Genomic DNA, 13,553 nt, shown 5'->3' on the forward strand with positions numbered 1-13,553 from the left:
CTTCAGTACATGAAACGACGTTTTCTTAACAAATTAACTGGAACACCAATGCATTTCTCCGCAAAGTTCGGGAATTGATATCTTGAAACTGGCATCATCTTGAAAATTCGTTCCAAGTGTATCCGCCTTGCGAACTTCACGGCTATAATTTGTAAATTGCAATTTGTACTTACAAACCTAATTTGCGTTTTTTAATTAGTGGATTTTGCATCTCAATTTTCTGTGCATGTTTTGTCCGCCGCCTCGAGTAGACCAGCTCATGGACTGGAATTGTGATACCTGCCACAGGCAACTTTTAAAGATATTTGAAAGTTTTCCCTGGAACACCCTGTATATCGCCATAAATAAGCACTACTTTTCCAGATATACAGCAAGGGAACCACAATAATCGCAGTATTTCACCTTATTGGTGTCCTTAAAATTCAATTTCATTTCACTCTCGACGCGTTCACAAGTGATTCGGTGCCGCACTTAAACGTCGGTTGAGCAGCCTTCGCGTGAGAGCACACCACCAACTTAATCGAAGCAGTGTCACCCCACTGATGCTCGACGCCATCGCTGCTCCCAGCAACCGCCGTTCATCGTCAAAAAGAAGACCAGCAGTGGAGAGGACCAGTTCGAAGGCTACTGCATAGACTTGATCGACGAAATCAAGAAGATACTAAAGTTCGAGTACACTATATACGAGGTGCGGGACAAGAAGTTTGGCTCTATCAACTGGACCAGCAAGCAATGGAACGGGATGATCCGGGAGCTCGTTGATAAGGTAAGCTAATGGGTGACATAATCACGTAAGCTGCACGCCATCATGTGATTGTCCGGTTATCTAAACCGTACAGATAAACTATGTAATCGAAACTACAAACATCTACAACGCTCCCCTGCATCCAAGCTAACCAAAATGTGCTGATGAGCAAGTTTTGGAGTTTTCTTTTGTTTTTACTTTATTTTCGCATATATATATATATATATATATATATATATATATTTTTGGCGATCTAGGTGAGCTCAGCTGTGTGGTTAAGAAATCAATTATTACATTAGCATTGCTATGAACGTTATGCGTTAAGCATCTCGAAAGGCTAGTATCGAAAACGTTCTTCAATCCAAAGATGGAACGACAGGCAGGTGTGCTGGGCACCGAAATCCACACCTAAGTTCAACACTAAGCATACTATTTCTGACCTCAAAACTTTCTGTGCTGCAAATGGCTCTATCATCGATCATGCTGACTCGATCCGCACATCGAGTCGACGTCTTTTGACCTAGGTGACTGCATACTATTTATTTGCACCTTGAAAAGGTGGATTCTTTGACAGGATAGTCAAAAAGGCATAGTTTCAAGGGAAGATGTAGACTGCAAATGATCGACCGCGGTCACGTGTTTCTTGCTCCGTTAGCGTGGTCGAACAAGAGGAAATGTCTGTACAGCCAACGTTTCAAGTATCCTTGCCGAAACATTGGCTCCAGAGGCTTGTCTTTTACAAGCTCTCTTGTCGAAACACTGGCTCCAGGGACATCTCTATGTGGGCAAAAATTATCTTCAATGAGATGGAACCTACGACCATGATAGGTCCCAAGAAATGAACAATATCGATGGGAAATATGTATCCGGATTCAACGTTTTGGCAAGGGGACTTGTCGAAACGTCTCTGTACGTCGACACATCGAGATGTCGAGACCATTGCTGTGCTACCAAAAAATAAAAAATTTATTCGACAAAATCTATGACACGCGTTTGCTGGTAGCGTCTAATAATAGACCAAATAAGTTCAAGTGCACGGATACTGAGCGCAAGAACATCTCATGCCTCGACCATAAGCGCAGTTCCTTCTTATGTCTGAACTGAACGTATACTAGAATGCAAATTTCGGAGTACACTTGCTATCGCGACAGTGTAACAAAATGTTAGATGGTGTTCCACCGGTCAACAAACGTTTATGCTCATGTAATAAGTTACTGATGCACTGCCCTGTCTGTAAGCGACCGCAGCTAGAAGGAACCTTAAACACTATGCCCATATGGCATTATGCGTACTTACTTGGTATGCATCAGATAAAACACCTGTCAGGTCTTTTTCTTGTTGTTCGACTGGTATTTCTCTCTACGCACGGCAACGCATATCTTTCCTAACTTATTGTCCAGCGTAAGTCTATGAGACACAGAGTGAATGTAAGGTTATATCCACGAGCTGTCTTCTTATTCCTAATGCATTGTGCAACCATATGCGTATTTGAAGACATAATGAGCAGTGCGGTTCTAGAGCACAAGAACCGTGGAGAGTTTCATACAATTACTAGAGGGAACTCTGGCGCTTGTGTCTACGGGTGCTTCAAGCGGGACGCTTCAGTCAGCAAGGGAATGATGGGTATAGTACAAGAATTTGCCTAAGCTTCGTCCTTCTGTCTTCAAACGGCTTCGCGACTTGATAAACTCGTCATTTTCAACAAAGTACCGCGAAAACAATACTTAACTGAACATTAACTAAATTATCCGACGGCAGTCTTTGAACACAGGACATCTTGCACAGAGTCCCAATATTGAAACCATTACGCCGCGGGCGCATGCATCGACAAGCGGCATAGAACGCCCTTGCCAATTTCTCACGGGCAAGCCAGTGCGTTGAGACGCATGGCGTGTTTCGATTTGGCCATCTCGACAGGCTTAACCGCTGAAATTAGTAGCGATTTTACGTGTTCGCAGAGACTTCTGCACTTATAAAAGTATATATGGCTCTGAAATTTAGAATAATAAAAGCAGATAAAGCGTAATGAACAAAGCCACAAGAACTTCTGGATCCACAAGCACGAAGATAAGACAAATCCATGTACTACCCATAATTCCCATGGTGGCTGACCGATTGCAGCGCCAGAGTTCCCTCAAGTAATTATCGTAGGAAGCTCTATGACCGGAACGACCCCAATCCACGGCCTATTCTGTGTCACTGTCACTGTATATAGCATGATCGTAAGAAATGTAGTTATGAAAGTGTTAAAGTAACCGCCGAATAGAAATTCCGATTTTCCAGAAGAAATCGTACCTACAATGTAGCCTACTTTAAACCATTATTCTCCCTAAATAAAAGTACAAGCAGTCTGAGAAACCCACCGGCTAGTTTTTTTAAAGGCTGTCCCTTCGTATGAGGACCACAGAAGCTGCTTTTTTTTTTCTTTCAATAGAGAAAGATGCTCTGTTTGCTTGTCTACGCACGTTGCAGAACGCGGACATCGCACTGGGGCCAATTTCGGTCATGGCACAGCGCGAAACGGTGGTGGACTTCACTGTGCCCTACTACGACCCGGTGGGCTTGTCCATCTTGATGAAGAAACCCGAAGTGAAATCGTCGCTTTTCAAGTTCCTCACCGTGCTCGAGGGAAACGTGTGGGGATGTATCCTCGCAGCATACGTTTTTACAAGGTTGGCTACATTTTCAATAAACCGCAGAACAAACACGCAGCCATTCTATTATATAGTAACAAGAAAGAAAATAGTGAGGCTTATTATCATTTGACAGCGTGTGGTAGGCGTAATTGCCCAACTATGACACCGTATTCACTATTTGATCTCAATGTTTTTGTTAAATATAATGTACGTCCTATACTGAGCTAGAACCTCTCAGTCAAACATAGGTCTGCAACATGAACTACTTTTATTTGCCAATTAAAGCGTTTGACATGTCAGATAGTTTTTCTGCATTTGACGTTGTGACTTCCTAAGCGCTTCGAAAATATCAGCGTATGCTTGGAAGACTTCTATAGGCCGTGAACATGTTTGCTCTGCTAATTGTTTTTAATATAGGCAAGCAAATGCTGCTTTAGCAGCTTTGGAAAATTTTATTTGATTGTAACGCTCCTTCAGTGTCATTGCTAACGATGCGTTGGCATAAACTTATATAGCTCGACTGAACATCATCGAGGTTTTAATTGGTCTTTATATAGATCAACTTTGTTTATGTTTATTATTTCGATAAAAATACTTCACTCGTGGGCCATTTTGGAATAAATAGGCTCCCTAATACAGCGTATGCATACTATGTCGGCTTTCGGCTGCATGAAGTTTACTACAAGATGGTATCCGTTATGAACTTACGATGCGACGCTCCTCGTCACAGTATTTGGTAAACTTTTACATCTCAGTCGGATTCGCATTCATATTCTGGAAACGCGAGATTTTTGGATAGGCCAATTGAATGTTCGTCTCACAGCAATAACCTTACACGGTTTGGAAATCGGCGAAATATTGCTGCTACACGAGTGTCCCATTCCTCGCAGCTTCCTCATGTACCTTTACGATCGGCTGAGCCCGTACAGCTACCGAAGCAACCAGGAGAAATACAAGGACGACGAGGAGAAACGAGACTTTAACCTGAAAGAATGCCTCTGGTTCTGCATGACATCGCTCACACCCCAGGGTCAGTGCACGGAATGTCTATTCCATCCCAAGCTATCCCATGTGCCATAGCTTGGGAACAACTGTTGTGGTTTTGGAAAAGTGCCAACAAACCATTGCGGTCTTCCAACTCTCTCCACAAAGCACGATAACAGATCCTGCAGTTTTTTAGTATACAAGTTCTCAACACCACTTTTAAGTATATTCATACACGCAATCACGGCTACACGTACTTTTCCACTAACATCGACTCGAAAAATTGAGTTCATTGTATTTAGATTTTGTGCCGAGGAGTCCGCCTTCTACGCCAGTAACTTTTGCTCTCTTTTTTCGTACCAATAAAATGAAAACCAATATTTTTGATTGAGTTAGAATCGAACTAGCACTTGTAGGCTACGTCCAGCAAATATTTATGACTTCTGCGAAGCCAGAAAGCCCTGACTGGGATTTCTGATTACGTAAGAATTATCCTCGGAGCTGCTCGTATTTGAATCCGAGGTGAATGTTTGCGAATTTCCAAGCTCATGAGCACAATAGGTATGACATCCCAGTTTATTTGATCAGACAATGGAGGAGGAGGAAGAGGAGGAGGAGATTTTAATGAAGAGAAAGGAGGAGAGGTCGACCTGAAGAGCGTGTCTCTAGCCTGCCATTCCTCACAGGGGCAAGACGAAGTGGGAGATACAGGGAAAGGTAGGCGGTAGGTAATTATGATACGGTACAATGAACTACTACTTACATGTTGTCCTGTACGCGGATGCGTGCTTTATACACAATACTCGAGGGAACAATCTTGTCCACACAGAACGCTGTCGCGGAAACGCATTTCGCAATGCTTTCACGTGTTACAGGTTCCAGAGACGACCGTCTAAGCCAGTCTCACATAGAAAATTCAAGAGTGATGTTATGGTGCGTTGGGCATGGTCAACTCTTTCCCACACGCCTAACATATTTTCTTCCGAAAGGGGCGGGAGTCCAAGCAGTCAACACTAGACTTAAGTGTCCTTCGCTCAGCCGCATATTGAGCGCACACACAAAGTCTGTGGGCTATTGTCCCTGGAGTGTGACAGACGTTACAGTCCGGGTCTCATTCTCGTTAAATCTTGTGATAGTATCAGCGAGTGTACGCCACACCAAGCCGTAATCGATAGATAAGTGTTTCCTGGCCTCTCCGCAACCGAATTGGAAGCCGGATTCGCAAATAACGTCAAGTCTTCGGAGGCGCTCATGCCGATGTTCGGGGCTGTCCCATTGTCGTGCCATAGAGGCTTTGACGGAGTTATGGAGCAAGGCGTTGACGTCATACCGGGAAAAATTAAGTTTTATCATTTTTCCGTCAGTGCGTGCCTTTTGTTTTGCCTCCGCGCCAGTCTGTTCATTTCCAGTTATTCCACAATGGCTAGGAATCCACTGCAGCACGATGGTATGCGCGGATTTTAGACGCCTCAACGAGCAGAGCCATGATGTCATAAACTAGAGGACTGCGTGCGGTTCTGTGATTGATGTAATTGCTTATGAGTTGCAGTGCGGGTTTTGAGTCACAGAACAGTGTCCCTTTCTCAAGGCTTTGTTGCAGTATGCAGCGGACCACTTCTGGAACGCCAGTCAACTCAGCTTCTGTTGACAATGCTTTGTGTCCTATCTTGAATCGTTGCGTGACCCCTTTTTCCAGGTACCGTGTAAGCTGCCGCGGAAGAGATCTGTGTTACAGAACCATCTGCAAAAACATGTTCTGTATATCCGCACATGTAAGCAATGTCGGATAGCGTCAAATGCTTCAGCCCAGCAAGCGGCATTTTAGACTTCTTCGTTATTCTGGGCATTAAGAGTCTCACCGTTGGCTTTGCCATCGTACAGAGTGGAACATCCGGTATGTCATACAGAGGGTAGTACGACGGCAGTAGATCTTGTTGAGACAACACGGCTTCTGAGTAGGCGGTGTCAGGCCATGTGCTTGTGACGTTTGTCAGCAGGTGATTCCTGTGCCTAGTGAGAAGCCTTAGATGCACTCGCACTGGCTCATGTTGCAGCTAACCTCGAGCTGGGCGCGCGCGTGCCCTTGCAATAGTGCCCCAAGTAGAAGCACATTGTGGTAGTCCTAGGCAAGTTTTTAGTGCGCGAGCCTGAGCACTTCAAGTGCGCGCACGGCTGATATACTAATCCGAGAAAGTACAGGCGCACTGGTATCCAACAAAAAGTTCCTGGTAGAGCTGCAGAAGAGATGATTTGGATTGCCCCCACGATTTTCCAGACATATGTCGAATTACTTGAGTAAACCTGTCCAGCTTTTTCTTAATGCAGAGATGTACTTCGACCAAGATAAGTAATGGTCGATTGTGACTTCGAGAAACTTGTAGTGGGTTACCGAAGGTAACCCACTACACCCACCCACCAACAATAATGGGATAGCAGGCAATTGACTTGCGTATAAACGCCATGGCAACACTCTTTGTCGGTGAGGGCTGTAGTCCACGACTGTTTATGTATATGGACATTATTAACACAGCACGCTGTAGCTTCGTTTGTACTTGCGTGTGTTATCCGCGTACACCGCGGACCGAGACTGTACCTGCGAGTTCTTTGACGAGTTCAGCGATTAAATAAAGTTGGGTTCAGTACACCTGATTGAGGCACACCACGATAGGCGGGATGGTTCCTTTTATCACCGTCTAGAGTTTTCATGAATATTGTTCTCGTTTGAAGGTAGTTGGCTACCGGATGATGCAGGCTGCCACCAATGCCCTATTCTTCAAGGGCATTTAAAATTGAATCATGGAGAACATTGTCAAAAGCATCCATGATATCAAGAAAGACAGCAGCCGTCAATCGACGGCGACATTTCTGATGTTCAGCAGTCGTTACTAAGTCAATGACGTAGTCGATTGACGACCTACCCTTTCGAGAACCTGTCATCGCGTCTGGATGTATATTACGCTTCTCCAAAAATCACTCCAGGCGCGTTAAAACCATACATTTCATGGTCTTTCCTATATAACTGGCAAGCGCCACAGACCTGTAGGAAAGCATAGCATTGCAGACGATGGAAGTCGTCATAGTGAGAGCACGCCGTTTGTAGGCGGCGATTATAAATACTTTTTTTTAAACACACTGTGGAAACGATGAGACAGGAAATTAGCCATATAGTGTAAGTTGATGCGACTGCGACCAAATTAGTTCGACCACAGAAAATAGTTGATTTCTTTGCGCAAGTAGTTTGTTCGAGGGCCCGGCCGAGAGTTGTCATGGGTTTGACAAACCTTGCATAAGCTATTGCACGCGTTTGCGAACTTGGTATCTATTTGCACCAGCTAACGGTGGACGTGAGAGCCCAAACAGCAAAGCAAGGGCTGATCACGGACTACATAACGACGCCACCTTTAAGCATTGCTCATTGACACTTTGGTGTAACTCGCGTGTCTTTGCCATACGCTGCACTTCGGGTTATACCGCCGGAAATAGGCTTTGTGTATCCTCTGGTGAGCGTTACACCTTGGCTACTTTACGCTGGCGGAGCCAATGAAACCCACGTTCATGGGAGGATCGTAATGTGAGTAGTTATGCCACACAAATTGCACTGAGTCCGAGGTTGCTACACGCATATAAGAAAAAGAGAGGCTGTTTCAGCAAATATACATAGACAGTAATTGTACTAAATCAAAATGAATTCTACAGCATCACAAACTGTTTGTGTACATTAGCAGCACTTCAATACTTTACTATGCATTGTAATTAAGCAACGAAACTCGCCCAGTGTTGTACTGACTCTGATATCGGTACACGTATACATTGCAGCTATGACCTTGACAGTTGCAGCTGCGAGTGGCGGTTTCGCGTCGCATGCAGGGGAACGTTGTGTGTTTGTACCGCGTCCTGCCTTCGCGCGCAAAAAGCTGTTCCTTCGCTGGCTCTCGCAAACGCGCAGGTGGTGGGGAGGCACCACGCAACCTTTCCGGACGCCTGGTGGCGGCCACCTGGTGGCTGTTCGGCTTCATCATCATCGCCTCGTACACGGCTAACCTGGCCGCCTTCCTGACCGTGTCCCGACTCGACTCGCCCATCGAGTCCCTCGACGACCTCGCCAAGCAGTACAAGATTAAGTACGCGCCCCATACGGACCCGACATCGACGACTTACTTCCATCGCATGGCCGACATCGAGACCAGGTTCTACAAGTGAGCAGCATTCTTTAATGATGATGATGATGATTTCTTGGCATCCCCTTTGAAAAGGAGCGGTGACAAATAGTCACCTAGCTTGCTTGACTTACTCAGGTGTGCTATAGGTACACTTCATTCTAGCATTTCCTGTATACCTCTCTAATATCTTTTAGCTTCTTTAAAACTGGGGAGCGATCACCACATAATTCAAATCGAGGTTGAACAATCTCACCACGGGCCCAAGACAGGAAAGGCAAGACTCACTGACTCGAACGCGTATAGGAATGAGCTTCACAACGTTTCGGACATCAAAAACGGTATCGTATTTGCGGCTGACGGCCACACCAGGACGATTCAACTAGACGAGCACCATCCGGCGGTTGATCATCACCTACTGCACTTATGCGAGGCTCGGCAATCGCTCCTCAAACGATGGCGACGCCAAAAGCTCAACCGCAAGCTCCAGCGCCGAATTGTCCTATTAAACATGTAGGCACAGGAATACGCTGAACAGCTAGCGAGTCAGAACTGGCGATCCTTCTGCGACCAACTGCAAGGGACCCTCAGCACAAAGACGATTTGGCATACACTTCGAGCCTTGGTCGCAGACACCTCCACCAAAACCCAACAAGGACATACAATTTACCGACTAATCCACAACTACGGCGGCACAGAGTATCAGCTACTCCAAGGACTTCATACGAAGCTACACGGCTCAGCTAACCCGCAAACCACTGCCACCAACCTTTCCACCCCAGGGAGTACCAAGGAGCACCGAACGAAGAGCTAGATCGGCCTCTCAGATAGGCAGAGTTACAGGCAGCCCTCGCTAGGCTAACGCGCAATACGAGCCTGGGCATAGACAGAGTCACCAACAAGCACCTTCGACAGCTACCCCCTCGGGCGTTGACGGCTCTCCTTCGGTACTATAACGACTGCTGGATTAAGGGCGAGCTACCAACAGCCTGGATTCACTCGGAGGTAACCATGGTACCCAAACCAAACAAACCCATTTCCATCGCAAATCCCCGCCCCATCTCCCTTACGTCCTGCGCCAAGAAACTGTTTGAACACATGGTCAACGAGCGGCTCACCACACATCTCGAGGAAAACGATCGCTATCCGCACACCATGTTTGGCTTCCGCCAGATGCTCTTCAAGCAGGACGTCCTCTTCCGACTAAACGAAGATATTCTTGACCGTTTGAGCAAACACAGCAAGTATTCCGTTCTAGCTGTAGACGTAAAGGACGCCTTTGATAGCGCGAGCCATTAAGCCATTCTCCGTAACCTGGAAGATATCGGCTGTGGTGCCAAAACGTACTCCTACGTGCGCGCTTTCCTTACCAACCGTACGGCCACGATGGGGATTGGCAACCTCCGGAGCAAGACATTTCACCTACCTAACAGGGGCACGCCACAAGGTCCGGTAGTCTCGCCACTCCTCTTCAACGTGGCCCTCCTCAAACTTCCCCGCCTCCTAGACGCTGTCCCAGGGATATTCCATGCTCTATATGCAGATGATATCACGCTGTGGGCGAGAGGTGCGAGCACGGGCGAACAGGAGGCCCGTCTTCAGGAGGCGGTCAACATCATCGAACGATACCTCCACACCTGCGGCCTTCACTGTGCCCCGGATAAATCCAAGCTCTTAGTAGTCGGGGCACGCACCCGGGACCAGCCCCAAAACCACGACCCACCGGACCCACAAGTCCTCCTTCAGGGAGTCCCGATACCGAAGGTCTACTCATTTCGAATCCTCGGAGTCCATATACACAGTCCATACGACGGGTCCATATGACGGGTGGCCAATCGCCGCAATGGCCTCAAAGAGCACGACACCTTGCGAATGGTACAAGCCCTCCTTTACAGCCGCATTACATACGGAACTCCTTACCACAACCTGAAGACAGCCGAAAAACAAAAGCTAAACCTCCTAATACGGAAGGCCACGAAGCTCGCCCTAGGACGGCCGACAACCGCCTTAACTGACCAATTGCTTCGAATGGGAGTACACAACTCCTGGGAAGAACTCGCGGAAGCACACCTAATCAGCCAGATCGAGAGATTCAAGCTCACAACCCCAGGCCGAGCAGTCCTCCAACGCACAGGATACGTAACCAACCTAGTACTCGATGGCGAACGTAAGGAAAAGATCAAGTCGAAGCTCCGAGAATGTCTGCAAGTTTATCAGATCCCTCGGAACTTGCATCCAGGACACCATCGAGGTAGACGGCTCGCCAGGGTGAACGCCTTCGGACACTAGCACCGTAACGACCCGCAGGCGTGCTATGTGGACACAGTCAAGTATCCGGGCCGAAACGCCTTCGCCATCAGCGTCACAGACTACAGGGGGACGACACTGGCGTTGGCGACAATTCTCGCCAAACGCGCAGACACAGCTGAGGAGGCCGCTATAGCACTCGCCACCCACACAAGCGAGGACGCCATAGTGGTCTTCACCGACTCTCAAACAGGGGCGCGCAACTACATGAAGGGCAGGATCTCCATCAAAGCGATCAACATGCTGAAACGTGGCGACACTACTCCCCCTCTACGCCTGCATCATGTGGGTTCCGGGACACGAGGGACTCGAAGGGAATGGAGCGGCACACACCGCGGCCCGTACAAGCGTCAAGCGGGCCTCCCCGCACTAGATTCTAGACATGTCTCCCCCACCCAAATCAGCGGAGCAAACGGAAACAATACCGGTAACTTACCAAGCACTACTGCAGCACTATCGGCTTGGACGCAGGGTGTACCCTCTACCACATCCAAAACTAACGAGAAACGAAGGCACCGACTACAGGCGACTCCAGAGCAATACCTTTACCTACAGAAGCTTACTGCATCATTTCCACCCGACGCTGTACAGCTACACCTGTCCACACTGCAACGTGCCAGACACCCTGGCTCATCTCCTACTGCAATGCAAGACCGTCCGAGCAAGCATCGCAGCGACACAACTAGTAGCAGCAGACGCAGACCCAAACCTCCTCGCTGAAACGTGGGAGGCTGCGATCTCCGAGACGGACCTGGTCCACCAGCGCGAGCTCGTCGCCCGGGCCCGGAGGGCGATCTAAGCCAGAGGGTTCCTGGAATAAGGGATCGACCCTCCCACCTCAACTGACGAGTCACTGCTTTAAATAAAGTTCATTCATGTTCATGTTCAAAACGTTTCTACCTACCTTGTTCCGCTACCTATACATGTAACGGGTTCGGTCATATCAATGTGTCCCTGCTTTTTTTTCGCACCAATACTCTAAACGCCTCTTGCTTATCTCGACCACAGACCAGTTGATGCTTCCGTCCGTTCATTACCAAGCGCTTCTGTAATGTGTATGTAACCTACGGGTCTCACCGGGTGAATCCCTTGGCCTTTCATTAAGACATGCCCAGTGGTCTCCGGAATTTCGCTGCAGCAGACACCTGCGTCATCTTTCCGGTATGTTTTTGCCCTTAGGCAACCAACTCGAGTCTCAGATAGCAAACCACTGCCTTATATGTCATCGTACAGATTTTTCCTTCGAATTTCTTTCTTCCCATTCTTGTAAATCTCCATGGTGTTTGTTTGTTTTCGATTCTTTGCATCCAGATCCCTGTTTATGTTTCTCTCACTTTCTTTTGATGAGTCCTGGTTGTCTATTTACACTCTCAATTACCCTGTAGTTAGTGTCCAACTTTCTTGACCTCTTCCTCCATTCAATTAAAGTAACTGAATGCAACTCCACGCAGCATCGAATGTCAGTGTAGGTAGACTCACTATGACAGGTAGAAGTGGAATTAATTGGTTATTTTGCCTTAGCAAATTACAATTGGCTGCCAGTGTGTTTGCAGGGCCTCCTTGCGCCCACGTGCGACGCCACTGACTGGGAGCCACAATTAGCTGCATCAGAATGACCGCACAACAATAACGAATACTAATGGTCAGGTATATGCTATTCTACCTCAGATTGCGTACTACAAGTAAAACAAGCAGGCTTGCTTTTTTCTGATTTGTTGGTTCACATTAGTACAAATGTATCAGACCAAATTTGCGCAGATGTCACCCTATTCGCTGATTGCTTGCTCTTTTGTAAATACGTCGTGTTGTTTGACACACATTGCTGTATGAACTTCGCAGGCTTCGTGCGTACTTCTGTGTCTCTATAGCAGTAAGCCTGACTATCAAAAAGAAATGTTTTCTGCGCGCGTGTTTTTGTTGTTGTTTATGATGACATACCAAATCTCTGTACAAACTATAGTGTTTTGTTTCGAGTTCTCATGCGTTTTACCTATACGAAGTATAGCAAGTAGCCCTAGTCTAGAAGACAGCCTCCTTTTGCCTCTTTTCGTGAGCATTTGCCGAAATGTCCGAATCAAAAAGAAAGTGAATTTAGTGGCCCGGATAGCGACAATGTGAGTACAAGTGGGCCAAGTTAACCTAAAATCAAGCGTGCTGCACCACTTCACCTTCGCCGCGTTGCACGTCTTGTTCTTTACCCTAAGTTTGATTTTTCAGCATCTGGAAGAAGATGTCCTTGGACGACACCTTGAGCGACGAAGAGCGCGCGAAACTGGCAGTGTGGGACTATCCAGTGAGTGAGAAATATACGAAGATCTGGTGGACCATGGATTATTCCGGCATGCCCACGAAATTTGAGGAAGGTGTGCGGAGGGTCAAGGAGTCCAAGGGCTCGCAAGAAGGGTTCGCGTTCGTCGGTGAGTCATCGGCGAGCCTGCAGAGTAAAGCGAGCTTTGGTGGTTTGACTTCACGGACGCACAACCCGCTGCACTATCACAGCGGCTATGGAGCCCTGCTGCTAAAGACGCGTTTAAAACCCGGGGTTTCATTAAATCCCAAATCGAGACTCAACCTCAGTGCCGAGAGATAAATGCATGCTCAAAGGACCCTTGGTTCTTCAAGTTAAGCCACAGGAAACTTCCTAGCATAAAAGCAAAAAAAGAAGCACAAATTAAGCACTGTAGCGATATCTCCTTTACTGTGTCGTTCCTTGACGTCGTCACA

The 13,553-nt window shown here is 47.2% G+C and overlaps 1 protein-coding gene across 1 annotated transcript in view; it reads left to right on the forward strand.

Moving 5' to 3' along the window:
- The first annotated feature begins 574 nt into the window (after window positions 1–574).
- LOC142572832 (ionotropic receptor 25a-like) overlaps window positions 575–13,553 on the forward strand; it is a 20,106-nt gene continuing 7,127 nt past the window's right edge. The window contains exons 1-5 of the mRNA XM_075682216.1: window positions 575–766; window positions 3,218–3,417; window positions 4,272–4,411; window positions 8,312–8,561; window positions 13,047–13,246. Coding sequence (XP_075538331.1) covers window positions 743–766; window positions 3,218–3,417; window positions 4,272–4,411; window positions 8,312–8,561; window positions 13,047–13,246 — 814 coding nt within the window. The 5' untranslated portion in view covers window positions 575–742. The remainder of the gene's footprint in view (window positions 767–3,217; window positions 3,418–4,271; window positions 4,412–8,311; window positions 8,562–13,046; window positions 13,247–13,553) is intronic.

The sequence above is a fragment of the Dermacentor variabilis genome, chromosome 2, assembly GCF_050947875.1.
Source record: "Dermacentor variabilis isolate Ectoservices chromosome 2, ASM5094787v1, whole genome shotgun sequence".
Classification (NCBI taxonomy): Eukaryota; Metazoa; Arthropoda; class Arachnida; order Ixodida; family Ixodidae; genus Dermacentor; species Dermacentor variabilis.